The sequence below is a fragment of the Chelonia mydas genome, chromosome 2 (genome assembly GCF_015237465.2).
Source record: "Chelonia mydas isolate rCheMyd1 chromosome 2, rCheMyd1.pri.v2, whole genome shotgun sequence".
Taxonomy (NCBI): Eukaryota; Metazoa; Chordata; order Testudines; family Cheloniidae; genus Chelonia; species Chelonia mydas.
In genome coordinates, this window is record NC_057850.1 from 179,605,851 (window position 1) to 179,629,341 (window position 23,491).

The 23,491-nt window shown below is 40.9% G+C and overlaps 1 protein-coding gene across 50 annotated transcripts in view; it reads left to right on the top strand.

Moving 5' to 3' along the window:
• The window catches only part of CLASP2 (cytoplasmic linker associated protein 2), a 273,178-nt gene that overhangs the window by 92,258 nt on the left and 157,429 nt on the right, over positions 1-23,491 (top strand). For 45 of the 50 annotated variants that reach the window (XM_043540698.1, XM_037890139.2, XM_043540702.1 and 42 more), the window contains one exon: positions 4,495-4,641. In XM_043540698.1, coding sequence (XP_043396633.1) covers positions 4,495-4,641 — 147 coding nt within the window. Of the gene's footprint in view, positions 1-3,804; positions 4,020-4,494; positions 4,642-23,491 lie in introns of those variants that run through there. The other 5 variants (XM_037890176.2, XM_037890177.2, XM_037890178.2 and 2 more) reach the window with 2 other exon arrangements.

Genomic DNA, 23,491 nt, shown 5'->3' on the forward strand with positions numbered 1-23,491 from the left:
GTACGTAGAGTACGTAAATGCAAGCAGGGCAGGGGAAGTCCTCTTTTACTTGGACCAAGCAGAGCAGTACCCATCCTCTGACCCTTGAAAGTGGTAAAATACCAGATTAGGTCAGGATCTGCTGTAGGCACTCTGCTTACCTACTCCTTTCTTGTGGGGGCTAGGAAGGAATTTTTCCCTCACCGCCAGGTTGGCCAAGGAAAAATGGGGGGATTATTTTCCCCACTGTGAGTTTGGGCGGGTCTTATTTGTGGCGAGCATGGAATGGAGGTTAGACTATGATGTCGCAACTCATTCTGTAAACGAGGGGCAGATATCCAGTGCAGGTGCTCCGTAGGGAAGGGAAACAGTGATCAGATAAATGGTTTGGTAAAGGATTTAAAGGAGGTGTTTGTTAAAGGGGCAGAAACATGGAGGTTTGTGGCTTCTATGACTGGAACAGCAGGGAGACGACCTTCCCCTCCTCCTTTATAGCCCACCTTACCCTTCATTTGAAGGGGTGGGAATGGTAAGGGCCCAGCAGTGTGTTGGCTGGGACCTGGTTGGAAAAAAAAGGGGGGACTGATGGAAGCCCCCCGGGTAGATATTGAAATGATCATGGAGTTACCGACATTGTACACTCTTTATCTGCCAGGTACTCTCAGACAGTTGTTAATAATGTTGCAGCCTCATTAAACCACATCCAGTGTCTCCTGGCCTTCTTTCGGTATAGTCAGACAGTTGCCTATTTACTTTGCCCTGAATTTAATCTCATGATGATAGAAGCTAGTGTTCTGTGATTATGTGCTTGATCTGTGGCATACTCTTCCTCCAGCTGTTAGAAACTGTCAAACTCATTCTGCGCTTGTTGTTGCTTTCAGTTGTTCAGCCTGTATTGTAGAAATATACAGGACTTCACAGGTGCCAGGTGGCTCATTACATACTGTATATGGTATAATAGTCATGGGCAGCAAGAACAATTCAGGACAGTCAGTCCATGCTAATTGCCATGTCTGGATTTTAATTAGGTACCCAACTGTCACTGAATTTCAATGGGGTGTTGGGTGCCTAAAGGCTTGTCTACGTGATGGGGTAATGCACTGTATGGGAATGTAATTTCTAAAGTGTACTAACACGTTGCTCATGAATTGATCCATGTCGGTACTGCTAGTGTGCTTGAATGTGGTATTTGAAGTAGTACGTTAATGCACTGTAATGAACCTTTAGTGCACACCAGCAGGGTCTACACTGACCTACTCTGCATAACACATTATTGCGCTTTAGAAATCATACCCTCCTAGAGTGCATTACCCCACTGTATAGACAAGCCCTGACTCCCTTTCTCTTCTTTAAATAGCTCACCTGTATTGATTTAAAATAAAGTTGCTGAGTCACTAAACTGCAGTGAGAGAAATGACTGAAATTTGAATTCTTTCACCCCATTAATTCTCCATTTCCTTTGCAACTTAATTATCCCCAGTTATTGCAAGTTCCTATACTTAGTGAAGAAATTTGACTTGGAAATAGTGAAATTAATTTAGAAATGAAAAATAATGAAATAAATTTGAAAACTGCATGCATAGACATGACTCCACCAGGGCTGCTAATCTCAAGATGACCAGATGCAGTGTTTCAGCTGTACGCAATAGGCTAAATTATGGCCAGGAGTAGGTGGATTCAACTCAGCTGATTTTTGTGGAATTATGCCCTGCTGAAAAAGATGCCCAAATCCAGAGTGTTGCAGACAGAAATATATATAGGTGTATTTATTTTCATGATTAGGTACTCAAATGTCTGTGTATATATACGTGTGAAAAATGTGAATTTTACATAATACTTGAAGCAAATGTAATACATTTATATAAGCCTGTTACAATTTCTGTAAACACAGATTTGAAGCTTCGGATATATGCAAATGCTGTTGTATGTCTTTCTAGAACTGGAGCCTCCCTGAAGATCAATGGGGGTTATATTGTTAATAAAATCCAGAGACACAAAAGCATAAATACACAAAAGGCTGGGGGAAAGTTGCAATTCCTATAAAAAACTATAATTTAAATTTTGACTTCATATATTATAAAATCTTAAATGTAATTATTTTATCTTAGATTTAAAATTTCTTATTAAACTAGGTATTGTTTCATATTCAATTTATGTATTTGTAAGATTATAGAGTAATTTGTGTGCATTTTTAGTAGAAATCTGTCCAATATTCTTTTTAAAGTTCCTGCAGCTTCATATATACCCTGGAATAAGAACCTTTACAAATGTAAAATCAGCAGAAATCTTACTATTACTTTTTAATTGCACTGGAAACAGTTTTATTTTTTATAAAAATTGCTTTCTCATACAATATTTGCAACTCAGACTGCAGTATTGTTCTTTTGACTGACAATATGAAAGTCTAGCCTGTTTTCACAGTCAAAACTGAAAAAAATGCAGTATGTATGTATTAACAGTGAAAAATTTAGAATTAAATTTTAATAATCAGCTACTTCTGGTATCATAATTTAAGAAATTTTAGGTGGCTATTCATCGTATTGTTTTAAAAAAGACGTTAAAAATTGGCTTCATCTACAGCCTGTTTTTAATACTATTTTGAAGTTACGTTGTTTCCCTGAGTCAGAATCCTCAGTGTTAATTGCTGCCATTAACATTTATTTCATGCAGCATTAAGTTTATAAAACTTCATCTTGTGATTAGATTAACGGATGTAAAAGTTTTTTTTTAAATGGTGATGTTTACAATTACATTTTTAAGACACTAAGAGTTAAATCAGTGTCTTTTCTTAGTTAGAACTGAAGTGTATTCTCCCAGTTCTTGTGTGAGGACTGAGTACTGTTTCCATGGAAACTCATGGAATAGTGTGTGTTTCTTCACTGCCCTTCCTCTTGCATTCTGATTTGCTTACATATCCATACACAGAAGTATTCTTAATCACATTCTCTTAAATGGTGGTTGAAAGGAAATAAGCATGTTGGAGAAAATTTTCAGATACACAGTTACTGATATTTTCTGGGGTTTTGATTGTAAATGAAAGTAGAGGTTTAATAGTGCTATAAGTTGTTTTGGTTAAACAAAAATATTTCTGAAGTCATACTGTCGTTAGGAAACTAAAGTAAACCCCAGAATGTTCAGTGTTTTTACATCAGCTGTCGCTATAAATGCCATTTGGAAAAACATGTTTGCTTTGATATGATAGTGAATGTGTCTTCCCCCAGGAGATTCTTTTTAAATATAGCTCATTTTATAGGGAACAGTTTGCCATTCAGTGTACACCAAGGTTAAATAAACATTAAAATTCCTGAAATAAAAGCAGTGCTGTGATATTTTTTAGAAATGGCAGATTCCAGTGAAGAAATATGTGCTAAATTGGCTTATATCATTGTTATGCAGCTGTGTGTCAGCCTCACCCATCTTGTTTATGATATGAACTACAGGTTTGTTTTTACGTGCATTGCAGGGCTCTAGATAAATTCAACTTTTTCTACTAAATTAATTACAAAATGGTCCCAGTTTGCTTCTGGAATTCTTTTTTATTAAAAAATTAATTTAAAAACCAAGTGCAGCACATCCTTTTGAGAATATTTTAACTGTTAGCTGGAAATGAGTTTCTGACTTGACTGAACAAAAGACAAGCCCTTGTATTTTTGGGGTGTGTGTGAAAACCCTCGAGCAAAGTATGGGTATGAAATTTTTAAAGGGTTGAAATTGTGGCTGCAAATATCGTGTGTGGGGGAATGAATTTATATGTATGAAGAATTTTCACCTTTTCATCTGGCAGTGGCTACCAGAAAATGATGTCACCTTGAAGCTGATTGGTTGTTTCAGCACCTAGTGCAGGGAAGAGAGAGGAAGATGCCGGCACAAATCTCAGTGTTGGAGCTATGGTGTTTTCTGACAGTTTTGGATAGAATCTTTGATTGGTATTGAGAATCTATTGTGTGTGGTCATGTGAGGTGTTGGGAGCATCCTAGTGTGAGGGGAATTAAGAGCTATCAGAGGAATGAGGCGGTTGATCTGCAAGCGGATCTGTGATTGTAAGTTGCAAGATCTGGGTGGAAGGAATAAGACGGAGTGTTGGTAGACACATTATGGGAGGATGTGTAGCAGAAAATGCATGCATGAGTAGAGGAAAAGGGAGAAGCATTGCTCTTGGATAGCCTGGAATGAACTGAAAATTATATTCATTTTTGGGAAGATGATGGACAGGACACATTTAAACTGTGCAGAGAATTTTTCTTTTTGTGATGTTGAATATGTAGGATTCATTTTTGTGTTTAATACTATAATAATTGCGAATCCAAAGGCAGTATTGTATAAAATCTTGTGGTATTAAAATGCTTTTTATTTTTCTTTGTCATCTGTTTCCCATGCCATAGACAGAGGGCAAAATAATTAGTATTAATTTTTATTTGATCTTTTGTTAAATTTCTGTGAAAAGTGCAGCAGAGCAATTTTTTAAAAAAACCCTCTGTTCTCATAAGTAAATTTCTTTTATGCATCCTTTTGTAGATAAAAGCTTTGATGATGAGGAGTCAGTGGATGGAAATAGGCCATCGTCAGCTGCTTCAGCTTTCAAGGTTCCTGCACCTAAAAAACTCGGGAATCCTTCAAACAGTGCAAGAAAACCAGGTTCAGCTGGTGGGCCTAAGGTTGGAGGTAATATAAATCTACTCACATTCTGATATGCTTTTCCTCCAATCCTGACATAGTGAGCACAAATCAAATAACTTTGGAGGATGATTGTTTATATACGATTAACAAAGCTTTATTAATGAGTTCTTGGTTTTGCTTGTTCAATGGATGCAGTACTTTAGCTGCTATATATGTGGGTGTGTAAGCATACAGTTAACACATAAAGGGCTACAAATGTTTATCTGTCATAGAATGGGTGTCATAAATCAAATGAACATGTTGAAGGTGGAAATCAGATTGATGAAAGCTCTGAATAGATGTGTGGGTCTCTGTTAACTCCCAGGACAACCAGTTATTGCAAAAAACATGCTTATAAAATCTGCAGTAGATTTGTAGAATTCAAGTTGTAATGGAGGCCCACACCTTTTTCAAATGGTTGAAGAACCTTCATGTACCTCAACAAAACAGAGGGGCGTGTGTATCTAGTACACCTTTAGAGTTTTTTGCCTTCTTAAACTGGCTACAATAACTATGAAGTATATTGAAAAACAGAAAAAGCTGGGCAATATACAAAACTGTTATCATGACTTATGTGTAATAGAAGTAAGCAGTACATAGCTTGTTCTTATTATGTATGGAAGTTAATCGTTTCGGTTAGAGAAATCTGTTTGTAATCTGTGGTATCAGACTCATTGCATGGAGCTTATTCCAATTCTGTATCTAAGATCTAACCAGAAACGTAATTATTACTTTTTTCGACCATTTTATGTAAGAATAAAAGTGAATATTTACTGCTAGAAGGATGACGGTTGTCATATTTGCCCACTCATGTATTCAGCAAATGATATAGTTTGGGAAAACATTTATTTCCATTTCTGCTTTGAAGTACCTGAAAATTAAAAGGATCTGATTTCAGCCTGCTGAGAGTGAAATTTTTTTAATATGCCAGTTTTTAGATATTAAAAGCTATGAATAGCTAATTATTTTAATAGTGTTGGTTTTTTCAGATAAGCATCACTGTTTTGTTTGCTAGAACCTGTCTGCAAGATTTTTTTCAATTCTAGTTTGCTCATCTAACATTGTTAAATGTGAACTGCCCAGTGAAAATGAATTAGCACTGATATATGATTTACATGTACTCACCAACCAAGTTGTGAGGTTCATTAGCATACCAATAAGATACAACTAATGTATATATTTTCTCCCTTCCAATATAATCTTAATACTTTCTTGTTCACTGAAGATATTCCCAAAAGGTGACATCATATGTACTGGCATAACAGTTCAATTTACGATGAAGTCAGAGTGAACCAGGAAGTACGTAAACAAAAGGATTTCACACTTGTTTTATTTTTTAAAGTTGCTTAATATTTACTTTTTTTTTGCTGAATACCTTTCTCATGCTGGTTCTTGTGGACATTTCATATGGGTATCTAAACTTAATTAAAAAATTTAGTTTTTTAGGTTCTTTGTAGGTCCTTTTTATGATAAACTGATTTTTAAAAGGAAAAGGTTTGTAAATTAAGAGCATTGGACTATTTTTTTTTTTCTTTTCAAATGTTACACAGATGTGGTACTAGAACTGAAGTTTTAAGATCCAAATTCCCTCCGTTGCAAAGTTCTTACCAAGCTTTTAAAACTGTAATTCTATTAACTGTTGCCACTCTATTAGTATAGTAAACAGTTAACCACTCTACTAAACTATCTAAAACTTCATCACAGAAGAAATATTAACTATAAAATAATAAATTTTAAATTGCTGAAACTTTATTTTGCTTTCTTCCTTTTCCTGATTGACTGCCACACTTTAAAAAACAAGTTACAGGAAATTAGACTGTACAAAAGTAATAGCACTAGTTTATCAAAATTGAGACACGTCAAAAATAAATGTAACAGTTACTTTGCTTTATATATTTGTCTTTTCTGTTAGTCTTCCTTTTTCAGTTCTGGAAACCGTAAAGATGTTTCTTCTCTCTCTTTCTGTATAGAATCATAGAATATCAGGGTTGTAAAGGACCTCAGGAGGTCATCTAGTCCAACCCCCTGCTCAAAGCAGGACCAATCCCCAATTTTTGCCCCATCCCTAAATGGCCCCCTCAAGGATTGAACTCGCAAACCTGGGTTTAGCAGGTCAATGCTCAAACCACTGAGCTATCCCCCCTCCGAGCTATCCCCCACATACCTGTAGTCAAGGTTTTGAATATGTTTTAAAAAAACTGTAGGCTGGCATATCTGATGGAATAACTTAGTCGTCTCTCAGAGAAAGATTATACAGTTACTGGTTTCAGAGTAGCAGCCGTGTTAGTCTGTATCCGCAAAAATAAAAGGAGGACTTGTGGCACCTTAGAGACTAACAAATCTATTTGAGCACAAGCTTTCGTGAGCTACAGCTCACTTCATGGATGAAGTGAGCTGTAGCTCACGAAAGCTTGTGCTCAAATAGATTTGTTAGTCTCTAAGGTGCCACAAGTCCTCCTTTTCTTTATACAATTACTGTGAATGCAAAAATATTCCTAGTACACACATACTGTTCCCATTCATTTCAGGCTGCTAAAGATGACAGAGGTTCTTGGCTTTGGTTGTGTCTTGTTTACTGTAATCAGGCTAAGGATTTTTTGTCACAGTGGTTATGCGAAAAGGAAGTGTTGCCTCTAAAAGAAGAAAATTAGCAAGGCAGTTTACATCAACCTACCTCTGTAAGCGTCTACGCTAAAATGTTGCTCCCGCCAATGTAACTCAACCATTATGCCGACTTAATAACTTGACCTCCACAAGAGGCGTAGCACTTAGGTCAATGTAGTTAAATTCCATTACCTGTTTGCACTGCGTGGAGAGCTCACATAGCAACTGCCCAGCTGACCATGCCAGCGCCACGTAGCAAATGCCCTCCTACCTGGAGTACACAGAGGTAGTGGATCTCCTGGGTTTGTGGGGAAAAAGACTGTGCAGGCATAGCTCTGATCCAGCAGTAGAAATGCCAATATCTACGAGCAGATCGCTCAGGATATGGGGAGAATGGCTACAACAGGGATATGCAGCAGTGCACATGAAAATCAAAGAGCTGCAGCAGGTGTACCAGAAGGCAAAGGAGGCTAACGGTCACTCTGGAGCAGAGCTGAAAACATGTTGCTTCTACAAGAGACTGCATGCCATCCTTTGGGGAGGCCCAACTGCCAAGAGCCCTGTGGATGCGTTGGGGGGGCCCCTGTATTGCACAGTGACGAGGAGGTATTGGATGAGGAAACGGAGGAGGAGTATGGGGAACAGGTGACTGGAAGATTCAGTGGTGTGTCAAGCCAGGAACTCTTTCTGACGCTGGAGCAGTCGAGCCAGTCCCTACCTTACAGCACTGGCAAGCCTGATGTAGGGGAAGGAACTTCTGGTAAGCGTGCAGTTTGCTTTGATATTGCAGTTCATTTACTACTTTTTAATCAGAGTAGAAGATGTAGTGAAATAATCAATAGAGGTAGAGTTGCTATCTGCTTCTCATTCTCCTATATAGTGAGGCAGAGGCAAAAAAAATAGTTTGTTTATGCGCACCAGGATGTCCCATGGATCCTCAAGGAAACTAGAGATCTCAAGGAAACTTTCCTGGAGGTAGTCTGCAGTCCTCTGCTGAAGGTTTTGGGGAGGCCTGTCTTATTTTTTCCACCATGGTAGGACACTTTCCCAAGCCAGTCAGTAATTACTTCAGCTAGCACCATTTCAGCACACAGGGTAGCAGCATATGGACCCGGTCTGCGGCCAGACGCGTGCAGGGGGTTTTCCCTTTCAGGAGTTACCCTTAGGAGTGAGATACCAGCTAAAATCACCACCACCTGTGGAAAACGGTGCCAGGATTCAGTTCATTTGCCCTATTCGACATATGCTGGTGCCCATGTGCTCCCCCACACTTACTGTCCCAAATTGCCCCCTTCTCCCTGAGCTGTACTCACTATGGCTGCAACTGCCACCGTGCTCTATGAATCCCAAGTGCAAGTGAGACTGTAGTACTTGTAACTTTTGTGGATCAAGGGGAGTGAAAACACTCTCAATAGTACCTCTGTGCATGGTGTCTTTTTTAGCTGGAAATGTGGCTTTGAGGGGTCTTGCCATCCACACCAGTGGAGTGGTTCAGCCAGATAAGGAGGAAAAGAAAGAGAGCATGGGACGATATGTTCCAAGAAATCCTGCAAGCCTCTGCTTGGAGGAGCACCCTTCTGGACAGAATGGGAAAGGAGAGTGCGGAGAGGAGAAATGTGCTGCAAAAGGACAGATGCAGCAAGACATGACAGTGCTTCTCAAGACCAGACGGACATGCTGGAGACTCTTATAGACCTTCTGGTCTAAGTCACCTGTGGTGGTCATCTCCCACTGCAGCCTATCGATAACTGCATTCTGGGACCTCCCTACCCATCCCACCCTCCCCATATGTTCCAGGGCTGCTGCAGTACCGCTACCCCTCCATCCTGAGGAAAGAGTACAGACAATCACAGCCACACGTACTCTGACCTGAGAGAGAGACTGTTGGTGTATTGTTTGAAATGAGAACGAATGTTCTTTCCCTTTCAAAGGTTCTTTTCCCTGTATTTATATAGTTTCATTCAGTTACAATTGCTTTATAGCTCCCTGTTGAGCTCTTCTTATAACCCTAATATCTGGCTGCTCAAAATCAGCAGCCAGGCATTCCACGTCTGTGCTCCACCCTGGTGGAAACATTGCTTCACAGTTATTATGACACACACAGCAGGCAGCTATAACCATGGGGATATTTTTTTCACTAAAGTCTAATTGCGTGAGTAGACAGTGCCAGTGCCCTTAAAAACGGCCAAAGGCACATTCAACAGCCATTCTGTACCTGCTGAGCCTGTAGTTGAAGCGTTCCTTGCTGCTGTCGAGGTGGCTGGTGTACGGCTTCATGAGCCACGGGAATGAGGGGTAGGTTGGATCTCTAAGGATCACTATTGGTGTTTCCATAACCCCAATGGAAATCCGCCAGTCTGGAAAGAAAGTCTCTGGTTGCATCTTTCTGAATAGCCCTATGTTTTTAAAAATCATGTGTAATGCACCATCCCTGACCATCCCACATTGGTGTTGGTAAAACATCTCTGGTGATCCACCAGTGCTTGCAATACCATAGAAAAGTTGCTCTTTCTGTTGATGTACTCGTTGGCAAGGTTGTCTGATGCCAAAATAGGGATAAGCATGCAATCTATCGCCCCACCACAGGTCAGAAACTCCATTGCTGCAGAACCACTCAGAATGTACTACACTTTAAGTGTTACAGTCCTTTACAGCAAGACCCAATTAATGGGCCTGCACATTTGCATCACAGCAACCCCCACGGTGGATTTCCCAACTCCAAATTGATTCCCGACTGATCGTTAGCAATCTTGCGTGGCCAGCTTTCGCACAGCGATTGCTTCTTCATCGTGAGTGCAGCTCTTTTTGGTGTCTCTGTGCCGGAGGGTTGGGGCAAGCTCCGCACACAGTTCCATTAATGTGTTCTTGTGCATCCAAAAGTTCTGCAGCCACTACTCGTCATCCCAAACCTGCATAATGATGCAATCGCACCAGTCTATGCTTGTTTCTCGGGCCCAGAACCAGTGCTCCACCATCTGCAACTGCTCCGAATGCCAACAACAACCTTGAATTGTTTCTTTCTACATCCGTCAGCAAGGCAGCCTGCAAGGCGTTGTCATAGCCCTCGCGGCTTCTCTGGCAACTCTTAAAATGCTGAAGGACCAGGTGTGTTGTGTTCGTAACGGTCAACAAACCACTGAAGAGCAGTGCTGGATCCATGCTTCTCACAGAGATGGCAGATGCATGGGTTTGTGGGGCTTTTGAAAGGAGATGCAAAACATTATGGGATGCAGATAATATTATGGGATGGAGAAAACAACAACATGGGCTGTTGAAACCATGTTCCTAGTCACCCTTGCGTGACTCATTTGCCCCCATGAGGCTTTGCAAACCATTCTCAAAGCAGCCTATGCCAGATAGTGGCAAATTGCATAGTGGGATAGCTACCCATGGTGCACTGCTCTCTGCTTCGCTGCAAGTGCTGCTTGTGAGGATGCACACCACCGGCAAAAGGACCTTAGCATGGATATGCAAAAGCAATTTAATTATTGCGGTGGCTGTGTGTCGACGCAGCTTAGGGTGACTTAATTTTGTCGTGCAGACTTGCCCTTAGTAATAGTAGAAGATTTAATCTGAGGATATGTGTAACTGTCTCCTTTTTCTTTATTCTTTGGTGACATGGAAAAAGAGCTAAATTTGTCAAACAATATCTGAGTAATAGCCATAGTCTCTTTTCTGCAGCCCACTGTCTCCCACAATTTTGAGACATATGAGCTGTTGCCCTCCTTTTTACAGTTTGTAATGTTCTAATGTAGCCCATGTTGGCCGCGCCTCCTCCTCCAGCTTGCCATCAAATCTTCTGCCTTTATGGCAGTAGTTAGTGTTGGTTTGCTTTGCTCCTGACCACTTCTTTTGCCAGCTTACTTCTATATTCATTTTTGCTTTTCATCCTCCTCTCCTGGATGGGGTAATTAGCAGTGTGGGGGTTGTCAGCCCACTTATTCTGGCACAGCAACCCCTCCCTTTCAAGATTCTTCAGCCCATCCCCCTTCAGCATGGCTGAGCTCTCCTGCGAACACCAAGCTAAATCAAAGTGGTGGTCCATATGTGAGGCAGCATTCACCAGCTCTTCAGTAGGCAAACTATGTCCTATCTGTTCACAGAAGAGCCCTGCAGCAGGACTGGGATCCCGCAGGAACCACTACCATAACAATGGGAACGGGTAAAATCTACTTTGTTGCAGGTGGGATAGGGTAGAAAAAATAGATTGAGGTAATCTGCGGGAAAACACTTTAAAACTTGTAATACTTAAATTCAGATGAGGGCTAGAAAGAAATTTTATGTCTATTATAACAGGAGTTAAAGTATTTTTTACATAGTTTAAACACGATTTGTTTCATTTTTTAGTGGTAAAAATTGTGTCTGAATTCCGTGTGTGTGTGCGTATGTATGTGTAATTATATATATAAAAATAAAAAGACTCCTGGGATTTTTTTTTAGCAACCTCTAGCAGGAGCACTTGAGTTTTTATGCCCGTGACCTGACTCTTGTCCCAACAAGTTATGTCTTTTATTGGAACCAGTGGCAATAGGTTTCTTTACTACTTCCAGTTGATTCATGTTGGCTATCTTCACTTGGTTGTAATCAAAGGCTGCATGTCTAATGCCCCATAAGTAACTTGTTTTTCACGTGGTAAAGCTGTGAGATCTCTTGGACCCAAGTCATCTCTCTGTGCCTTAGTTTTTCTACTAAGAAAATGAAGTTCATACACTTACTTCACTGTGCTTGACTTTCCAACCTTAATATTCTTATAATGTAGCTTTTTAATGTGATCACGTGCAATACCTGAGTTTTACACTACTTAATTTCTAATCTTAAACTGGATGGGATCAGCTGAATACCAGTGGGGGCATTCAGAGCACAGGATAGACAGAGCCCCTGCTCTCAGGTTCTGTGCCCAGTGCCACAGCTTCCTGCAGCAGCTGGGATGAACAGTTGCATGAAAACTCCTACTCAGCCTCTGCTGCCCTGGGATTCAAGATGCTCAGTCACTTGGTGGGGATGGTGCATGCACAGTGTGGTTGGCACATGGGAACTGTGAGGGAACAGGGCATGTCCAGTGCAAGCGGAGTCTTTAGAGAAGTTAGTTGACAACCTCTAAAGTCTCTGCAGAGCATGAGTGAAATCAGATTTTTCAGAGGCTTATATTTGAGAGGCATTTCACAGGAACAGCAAAAAGCACACCTCAGTCACAAAGGCAGCCAATTACCTGCCAAATTTTCAAGGCTATGCTTCAAAGCATGAAAGTGCGTGAGCTTCTCAGTAAAAATGTAAGTTTTTTTTTTTTTAACATGGAGAAAATATATTTGTCTACAATCTTATTCTCAGAAACAGCTGAACCATTTTAGCTGAAACCTATATCAGCCGTAGGCAGACACCCAGCATGGTAAATCTCAGCCCAAATGGTTCAAATTTGGCAAAGTTATAAGGAACTGAAAATAGTCTTATAATGAGTAGTGTTGGGCAACCTTAATAGGTGTTGCTACCTGCATTGCCTATAGTAATTAAGATTACAAAATTGGGGAAGAAATGCGTATAAACTCAGCTCAACAAGTTCTTGCTATTTAATTTTGTTTCACTTAAGTTTAAGGGTGGTTGATTTTAGTTAAGTTTGATTTTTTTCTTAGAGAATTAAACCAGAGTGTAAAAAGTATTTACACAACACTTCAACAACATTGATTTAAAACTGTACCTTTAGCTAATCCAGTGCTAGCTTGTTCTTAAGCAAGGCTTTAGACAAACATAAAGGCTAGTCTACCAGTGTAACTTTCTTGGGTATAAATTGAACTGGCTTTTAAACCAATATAGTTAAACCAATACAAAAGATTCTGTGGACACTCCTGTATCAGTCTGAATGACTTACTAGGTTTATTTTAAATCCATTCCTTACTGACTTATACTAAACTGAAGTAATGGCAGGTTTCAGAGCAGCAGCCGTGTTAGTCTGTATCCGCAAAAAGAAAAGGAGTACTTGTGGCACCTTAGAGACTAACCAATTTATTTGAGCATAAGCTTTCGTAAGCTACAACTCACTTCATCGGATGCATGCAGTGGAAAATACAGTGGGGAGATTTTATATACACAGAGAACATGGAACAATGGGTGTTACCATACACACTGTGACAAGAGTGATCAGGTAAGGGGAGCTATTACCAGCAGGAGAGAAAAAAAACCTTTTGTAGTGATAATCAAGGTGGGCCATTTCCAGCAGTTGACAAGAACCTGTGAGGAACAGTGGGGAGGGGGGAGAAATAAATATGGGGAAATAGTTTTACTTTGTGTAATGACACATCCACTCCCAGTCTTTATTCAAGCCTAATGTAATGGTGTCCAGTTTGCAAATTAATTCCAATTCAGCAGTCTCTCTTTGGAGTCTGTTTTTGAAGTTTTTTTGTTTAAAATTGCCACTTTTAGGTCTGTAATAGAGTGACCAGAGAGATTGAAGTGTTCTCCAACTGGTTTTTGAATGTTATAATGCTTGAGGTCTGATTTGTGTCCCTTTATTCTTTTACGTAGAGACTGTCCAGTTTGTCCAATGTACATGGCAGAGGGGCATTGCTGGCACATGATGGCATATGTCACATTGGTAGATGTGCAGGTGAATGAGCCTCTGATAGTGTAGCTGATGTGATTAGGCCCACCTATGATGGTGTCCCCTGAATAGATATGTGGACACAGTTGGCAACAGACTTTGTTGCAATTCACAGCCTCAGAAATAACTCTGACATCATAATCAAAAAGGCTGACAAAGGAGGTGCTGTCGTCATCATGAATAGGTCAGAATATGAACAAGAGGCTGGTAGGCAGCTCTCCACCACCACATTCTACAAGCCATTACCCTCTGATCCCACTGAGGGTTACCAAAAGAAACTACACCATCTGCTCAAGAAACTCCCTGAAAAAGCACAAGAACAAATCCGCACAGACACACCCCTAGAACCTGAGACTGAAGCACATTTGTTGTTTTTGTCATGTATCCTGTGGTTAATGCCATATTCTGCCATTTTATGTTTTTAAATGCAGGGCCACAGATCATCTTTAAGTACATTTTACAACAGTATGTCAGATGTGGTGGCTACATACTTCTCCTTCTGGTGGGCCTGGTAACATCATCTCCGTCTTTTAAGATTGCAAGACACTTTCCATTATAAGACCCCATATTCAGTTGCTTATAACTTTGCCAAACTTCAATAATTTGGGCTGAAATTTTCTAAGCCAGTTGCCTGCGTCAGGCTGATTGGGTTTTTTTTTGCGGGGAAGGGGTCAGCCAGAATGATGGTGAGGTAAAAACGATAGGGAAAACTTTTGTTTTTTTTAAATATTTTTTAAAAAAAATCTGGTATCTGCCTTTGGAAAGCTCCAGGGGCCCCGTGCTTTGGAACAGGAGCTTGAAATTTGGCATTGGGGTGGCCTCTGTCAGGGTTGTATGATTTGCCATCCCTGTGAAATCTACCCAGACCTAGCCAAGTTACAAGCCTTTGAAAAATTGCAGTTAGCATTTGCTCAGTAGATATTTTCTAGAGCTTAAAAGTCAAAATCTCTGTAGAGTCTAGCCTCACTGAGCATGCTTCATCCCCTCACAGCTCCTAGTGCGAACTGGACAGTGCATGCAACACCCCCCTGGATAGAGTAAGTGAGCATGCTTTAGCCCAGGGCTAGAGGGATAAAGCCTTACTTCTAAGTAATGGCTGCTCTCTGCTGGATTGGGGCCAGACATCAGAATTGAGAGAAGGGAGCTTTTATCTCACAGAAGCACCCCAGTTGTTGGGATCCTACCTTGTTTGTGGAGTCAGCAGGCATCCATCACTGTGCTGTCAGTGATCCCCACTGCTGGTACCCAGGCAGTGTGGAAGAGGAAGCAGTCTGATTCAAATGCTAAAGAGACAAGAGCTCGACATAAGGCATTATAAGGAAGGGCCGGAGAGTAGATGGGAATAAGGTGCCTGGGGGCAGGGGTGAAGACTGGGACTGGAAGCTGGTGGGGGGCAGATTCTAGGTCTGGAGGCCAGGGAGGGAAATGAGGGGAGACAATGTGTGGAAGGGGAAAATTAATTGAGAGCAGCTGAGGAGCTAGGGAGGAAACTGGGACTGGGAACCAGTATTGGGAGGGAGAGAGACTGATCTGACAAGGAGCCATGGTCCAAGGGGGAACTGGGACTGGCAGGGAAAAGACAAGGAGCTGGGGGAGGTGAAGAGACAGAGATTGGATGAGAAGCTCTCAGAGGGAGACTGAGATAGTGCATGTCCTTAATTACATGTTCACATGCTATTTTTTCTACCCTGCTTTGGGGATGAATCACAGTGGTGTACTGAAAGAGACTATTGTCTGTAGGATCCCTGCCTCAGTTATTGTGGAAGTTGTAAGGTGAATGAGGCACAGGATTGCATGAAAAGAAGGGATGGTCTTATAGGTATGTCAGTTGAATGCCATCCTGGAGAATGTAATTCTATTCCTGCCTCTGCCACATATAGCTTTTGTGATTCTGGGCAAGTCACTTAAAGCGAACTTTTCACAAGTGATCGCTAATTGCATGATAATTTTTAATTGCTCAACTTAGGACTCTAGGGTCTGATTTGCAGACATGTTGATCATTCACAGCTGCAATTGAAGTCAGTGGAAGCTGTACTTTGAATATATTAAGGTCCTAAGTGTCTGAAGTTGTGCACCCAAAATTAATAGATACTTTTGACACTGATCTTTGTGTGTCTCAGTTTGCCATCTGTAAAATGGAGCTAATACCCAGTCATCTCACAAGTGAGTTGTGAAGATAAATTAATGTTTGGGAAGCACTCAAATACTGTGGTGATGAGAACTGTAGCAAAAGCCTATTAAGAAATTAATAGATCCGTTTACAGCCCACCGTTAGTTACTGCACGCTATTCAAAGGCATTGAGCCACATATGGAATGTCGAAGACGAAGCAAAATATTGAACAACTTCTCATTAAATGGGCACTGTCTGTTTTGAGGACTGAAGGAGGCAGGGGTTCTATGGAAAAAATAGTATGTAATGATGTAATTAGACTATATAAAAATGCATATGTACAAGAGTACTAAATTAAGGTTGCACAGGTAACCTTAATTCTGGCATTTCTCAACTTTTGAGTGCTTAACTGTCATAAATATAAAGGGAAGGGTAAACCCCTTTAAAATCCCTCCTGGCCAGAGGAAAAATCCTCTTACCTGTAAAGGGTTAAGAAGCTAAAGGTAACCTCGCTGGCACCTGACCAAAATGACCAATGAGGAGCCAAGTTACTTTCAAAAGCTGGGAGGAGGGAGAAAAACAAAGGGTCTGTGTCTGTCTGTATGCTGCTTTTGCCGGGGACAGAACAGGAATGGAGTCTTAGAACTTTTAGTAAGCAATCTAGCTAGGTATGTGTTAGATTATGATTTCTTTAAATGGCTGAGAAAAGAGCTGTGCTGAATAGAATGACTATTCCTGTCTGTGTGTCTTTTTTGTAACTTACGGTTTTGCCTAGAGGGATTCTTTATATTTTGAATCTGATTACCCTGTAAGGTATCTACCATCCTGATTTTACAGAGGTGATTCCTTTACTTCTATTAAAAGTCTTCTTGTAAGAAAACTGAATGCTTTTTCATTGTTTTAAGATCCAAGGGTTTGGGTCTGTGGTCACCTATGCAAATTGGTGAGGATTTTTACCAAACCTTCCCCAGGAAGTGGGGTGCAAGGGTTGGGAGGATTTTGGGGGGGAAGACGTGTCCAAACTACGTTTTCCCAGTAAACCCAGATAAAGTTTGGTGGTGGCAGTGGAAATCCAAGGGTAAAATAATTTTGTACCTTGGGGAAGTTTTAACCTAAGCTGGTAAAAGTAAGCTTAGGAGGTTTTCATGCAGGTCCCCACATCTGTACCCTAGAGTTCAGAGTGGGGAAGGAATCTTAACATTAACTTTGCAACTTCAATAATGTTCTTTGAAAGTTGTGTTCTTGCATGTAATTTATGTGAATATGCCAAGCCCTTTACGTATATCAAGTTGATTTAGCTGATTCAGTGGTTATTTAAGAGAAGACTGAAAAGTTTTGAAAATCTGAAATCTGTGTTCAGTATAAACTTTACTCCATACTTCCCAAAAGCCTGTGAAATAGGCTTGCAGTTTGTTCTAAAAGTCTACAAATTTGGTGTATTTCAGACCAATGGAGAATGTAACTCCAGAGCCTCCATTAATTGTATCTGTGGTGGTTTGGCATCTGGAAATGGGAGTTTCTCTCGAGCAGGCAAAACTTAAGCCATTTAGAACTTTATAGGCCAAAACCAACATCTTAACTTCCACTCTGGAATCAAAAGGCAACCAGTTCAGATCATGAGAAACTTGTGATGTATGTTAGAATCATAGAAGATGAGGGTTGGAAGAGACCTCAGAAGGTCATCTAGTTCAACCCCCTGCTCAAAGCAGAACCAACCCCAACTAAATCATCCCAGCCAGGGCTTTGTCAAGCCAGGCCTTAAAAACCTCAAAGGCTGGAGTTTCCACCACCTCCCTAGGGTAACCCATTCCAGTGCTTCATCACTCTCCTAGTGAAATAGATTTTCCTAATATCCAACCTAGACCTACCCCACTGCAACTTGAGGCCATTGCTCCTTGTTCTGTCATCTGCCACCACTGAGAACAGCCAAGCTCCATCCTCTTTGGAACCCCCCTTCAGGTAGTTGAAGGCTGCTATCAAATCCCCCCTCACTCTTCTCTTCTGCAGACTAAATAAGCCCAGTTCCCTTCGCCTCTCCTCATAAGTCATGTGCCCCAGCCCCCTAATCATTTTCGTTGCGCTCCGCTGGACTCTCTCCAATTTTTCCACATCCTTTCTGTAGTGGGGGCCCGAAAACTGGATGCAGTACTCCAGATGTGGCCTCACCAGTGCCGAATAGAGGGGAATAATAACTTCCCTCGATCCACTGGCAGTGCTCCTACTAGTGCAGCCCAATATGCCGTTAGCCTTCTTGGCAACAAGGGCACACTGTTGACTCATATCGAGCTTCTCATCCACTGTAATCCCCAGATCCTTTTCTGCAGAACTGCCGCTGAGCCAGTCGGTCCCCAGCCTGTAGCAGTGTGTGGGATTCTTCCATCCTAAGTGCAGGACTCTGCACTTGTCCTTGTTGAACCTCAGCAGATTTCTTTTGGCCCAATCCTCCAATTTGTCTAGGTCACCCTGGACCCTATCCCTACCCTTCAGCGTATCTACCTCTCCCCCCAGCTTAGTGTCATCTGCGACCTTGCTGAGGGTGAAATCCATACCATCATCCAGATCATTAATGAAAATGTTGAACAAAACTGACACCTGGGGCACTCCGCTTGATTCTGGCTGCCAGCTAGACATCAAGCCGTTGCGACTGACAGAAACTATTTAATACGTTGGCTGTTGTGTTCTTCAACCAGTTTTTAAGTGTATTTAAGGTGTGTTATTTAGAGTGTATTGCGGTGCTAGTGAGATGAGGAAGGCATGAATTCCAGTAGCAAGGTCTCCATATGAAAGAAATAGGTACAATTTCCAAGTCAGACAAGATGGAAAAAACCGTTCTCGTCATTGCTTCTGTGTGGTTGTCTAATGGCAGCTAGGAATGAAGTAATTCCTAAACTGCAAACTACTGACAAATGGCAGGCACATAAATTCAGTTAGAAGATTAGATATGCTCTTTGCCATATCTTCCTGTTGCTTCATCCCAACTGCTAGTATCACCACAATCTTGGCCAGATGGAGCTTCAGACAGACAAAGCCTTCGCTCCCATTCCAGTCTCAGACAGACACTGGGCCAGATGTTTGACAGCACTTGTTCAGTTAGGTGAGATACAGTTAGAGAGCTGGGTGTTTTCAAGGGTAGTGAAAACACTGGAGCCCACACCTTACTAATCCTCTCCAAGTACATGTTGAAGAAGGGGGGCGAAATAAGATGTGGAACTACAAAACCTTTAGGGATGAAGAGCTATTGTCCAATACCACTCTCTGGCAAAGTTCATTGGCATACTTATCTCTGCATTTGGGAATTACATTTTGGATTGAACATATTTCTGATTCCAGGAACTCTGTTTTTTAGGGTGACCATTTAAGAGGGAAAAAATGAGTTAGAAGTAGTTTCAAGGACTACAGCTGCCCTAAATTCCACTACCAATTTTTGTGAGTTTTTTCAGTGACATTTTCCTATTTTAAAAAAATGATTTTTTCACGGATGCATCCATTCAAAGAGGAGATATTGAATAAAGGGGATACTGTGAAACTAATATCCAGTGGTGGTATATATGCAAATTAAAAACAAACAACTTTTTTCTCACTTTTATTACAGTACTCATAGGTATTGTAACAATAGTAAACTATTTTCAGTCAGAAGTGTGGTTTTAAATTGACTCTATGCATTTATTCAAAACAAAAATGTTACCAAAAAAGTCACTCATGGATTGACATGTCCACTGACCTTTTCTCATGTATTGAGCTCCATTTCTGAAGTCTTTAGAAGCAGCTCGAGCTATGAAGACATGATGGCAAAAATAATAGAACTCATTCCAGTACTTAGTAATCAGAGGTTCCTTTCTCTGCAGGAACTGGGGATAGCAACTCTAGAACTCCCATTTTATTTGGACTGTATTTGCTTTTGGAAGAACTCAAGAGACTCCTTCCCACTTCTTTTCACCTTTCTCCTTCTCCTCCTCTGTACTGTTGTCTTCTTCCCCCTCTTTCACTTCACAGCAGGGAGTCTCTGTCTGGGGAAGCTGTATAGCCAGCATCAGGTTGGTAGAGAATGGACAGTCTTATCAAAGGCAGCTTTTATATAACAGAAGCACCCAATTTGTTGAGATCCTACCTTGTTTGTGGAGTCAGCAGGCATCCTTCTCACAAAAGGTTCAGAAATTCCTGCATAGCACTTGGCACATTTTTGTACACTGAGTCTTTGAAAAATAGTGTGTAAACTCAAAGCCTTCCATGTTGATGGCAGAACAGGTGAAACATACTTCAAAGAAAGAGTCCTAGAGACACACAGAAGGCAAGAAATCTGGTAACTTGAAGAAGATTGCTCTTCTAGTACTGTCCAGGAAGTAAGACTTGCTTTCCTCGGCTCTGTGTCAGATCCCAAGCACCTCAGGAGCCATCTCCATTCCTAAACGACAGCCTAAATTATGCTGTCAAACCTTTATGGCAAAAGCAGGATTTGTTCCTGGTGCTTCAGCCTGCTATTCAAATGCTACCAATATGTAATTTGGGTTAGAGTTGATCCATCACTACTAGGGCTAATGAATTCCTTAAAATACCAAATGCTAAAACCCCCTTAGAGCTAGTCTACACTGGCAACGCTAAAGTGCTGCCATGGCAGTGCTTTAATGTGGCTTGTGTGGTCACGGCTCTCTCCCAGTGCTCTTAAAAAACCACCTCCATGAGGGGTGACGCTACCAGAACTAGGAGCTCGGCTCCCAGCGCTGGTGCACTGTCTACATTGGCGCTTTACAGCACTGAAACTTGCTGTGCTCAGGGGGGTGTTTTTTCACACCCTTAAGCGAGAAAGTTGCAGTGCTGTAAATTGCCATTGTAGACAAGCCCTTAAAGGCAAGGGATTCTTATTCTGAATAAACTTATTTTCCTAAATCTAAAAAAAAACAACCTCCAAACACTCAGGAAGTGCAGCAAGAAATTCAAGATGCATAGGACCTCCATCTCTAGTTCTTCACTTCTGAATTAAAGAAATTGTCCATTTTCAGGCACTGAATAATCTGGAGCTAATGCTTAGAACAGGCATTCTCGTTCCCCAGTAAGAATGAAGATGACCAGCCAAGTCGCCCTGGTCTTGGGTGTGAACCAACCGCTGAGCAAAATTCAAACAAATTCCTCCAACCAGGATTACTTTCCCTGAAGGAACAAGAATGATCCAAGGAAAGCAATCAAATCAGAATGGGAGCAACCAGCAAAGGGTAGGCAAATGAATAAAGTAGTGATGAATTTTTACTCAAATATAGCACTGTCCCTGACCTAACTTACAAAATTACATGTTGCTCTGGCAGCATCAAGCATGGAAATTATTACTCTCGGAAGGAGAATTCTTGCCAAAACAGTTTTGACTTGGTTTTCTTTTATGAGGCACCTGCTAAGTGTGTGCAAGCCTCATCAGATATTTTCTAAATAGGGGTAATCATGATCTAGTTTGAGAATCTAAAAGAACTATTGCTGCCCAAGGACAAGCTTTTAGGCCATCCTTAATAAAATCTCAATCACAGCATAATATGTAATGAATGCCACAATGGATTCTGTCAGGTTTTCCTCCGTGGTTGTGGTTTCTAACACACTAACTAGGAGATGCTTGTGGCTCCAGGCATGAAAGAGAAACTACTTGTCTGGGTAATTAGTGAGCTCCACTCCATTTCTGGGAGGGACTCTTCTTGGGAGTCCTTCTTAGACAAAGTGGTAGGGGGGAAATTCAGGAAAAAATATTTGATACGATGTCCCCTATTACCAATACTGAACAAGGAAGAGTACAGTTCATGAATAAGAACTGTTATAATTTTCTGCCTGCACATTCTCAGGATTCAACAGAAAGACTAGACTCCCACTGGAGGAAGATCAGGAAATGTAGATATTATTAGAGGAAGGCTGAAGACAATCAGTTTTCACCCTCAATAGCCTCCAACCATTTGGCATAGCTACTGTGCTCTTAGTAAGGACCCTTCTCACAGTTGGTCCAGCATACCAGCTATTGTTATCCAGAAAAATTAAAGTGGAAATAAGAATCACAGTCATTAACCAGTCTCCAACTCTCTTCTTAAGCTAGTAGAAAATTGTTCATCCCATTTAAAGAAAGGTGAAACTTCTTGTATCTTAATGCAGTTCTGCCAAGCACTTAATTGCAACTCATGCTGAATACAGTGATCTGATGCTTTTGTCAGCCAATAACATCATCACACCAATATTGGTCAGTAGGGTAGGACCAAGGGAACTACACTGCACCAATAAAGTATGTACATTTTCCAAAGGGCCTTTGACTGCCTGGCTGAAAAAGGGATGGCGCTATTTCAGGATCTCTACTGCTTTTGGGTTACAAGTAGCAAAATAATAATACTTACTTTTTATGTGTAAACTATTGAGTCTATGCTGCTTTTCTGCTCGACATCAGATATTGTCTCTGCTGTTAAAACAATATTTGTTGCATAATTCTGAAAAAGGAATGTTGATAGGAACCTTATGGAGTTACTGTTTGAAAGTGTTACTGAATAATTTTATTTTGGTAACAAACTACAGAAGCCCTCTATAAACTATGGTACCATGTGATCTTTAAAATTTTATTTCAAAAGTATAAGTAGATAAGCTCAGACAGCCTTTTGAGCACATGGTTAGATTGTTAGTTTTAGCTTGTTTCTTAAACTTTTTTTGTTTGTTTTCACTTGTGTGTGTTATTGCTGTGTATTGAAATGATCACAATTAGTCTAGTCTTTCTACATGCAGCTTTCCCTTGACTTTAGTGGGCATTGTGGAATGGCTGCAAGATCGGCCCTATATTTTGAATCTTCATAACAGGGGAATTACTTAAAATGAAAAGTTTCAGAGTAGCAGCCGTGTTAGTCTGTATTCGCAAAAAGAAAAGGAGTACTTGTGGCACCTTAGAGACTAACCAATTTATTTGAGCATAAGCTTTCGTAAGCTACAGCTCACTTCATCAGATGCATACTGTGGAAAATACAGAAGATGTTTTTATACATACAGACCATGAAAAATTGGGTGTTTATCACTACAAAAGGTTTTCTCTCCCCCCTCCCCACTCTCCTGCTGGTAATAGCTTATCTAAAGTGATCACTCTCCTTACAATGTGTATGATAATGAAGGTGGGCCATTTCCAGCACAAATCCAGGTTTTCTCCCCCCCCCACCCCAAAACCACTCTCCTGTTGGTAATAGCTTATCTAAAGTGATCACTCTCCTTACAATGTGTGTGATAATCAAGGTGGGCCATTTCCAGCACAAATCCAGGTTTTCTGAGATCTTGTAGGTGTTTGTCATAAAAATGTTGGCATACTGTGGGGCCATGCGGTGTCTCTGTTCAAGCCTAAGTTAATTGTATCCAATTTGCAAATTAATTCCAATTCAGCAGTCTCTCATGGCCCCACCTAATGCCCCTATTCTACTTGCGCTATATAGATGACATCTTCATCATCTGGACCCATGGAAAAGAAGCCCTTGAGGAATTCCACCATGATTTCAACAATTTCCATCCCACCATCAACCTCAGCCTGGTCCAGTCCACACAAGAGATCCACTTCCTGGAC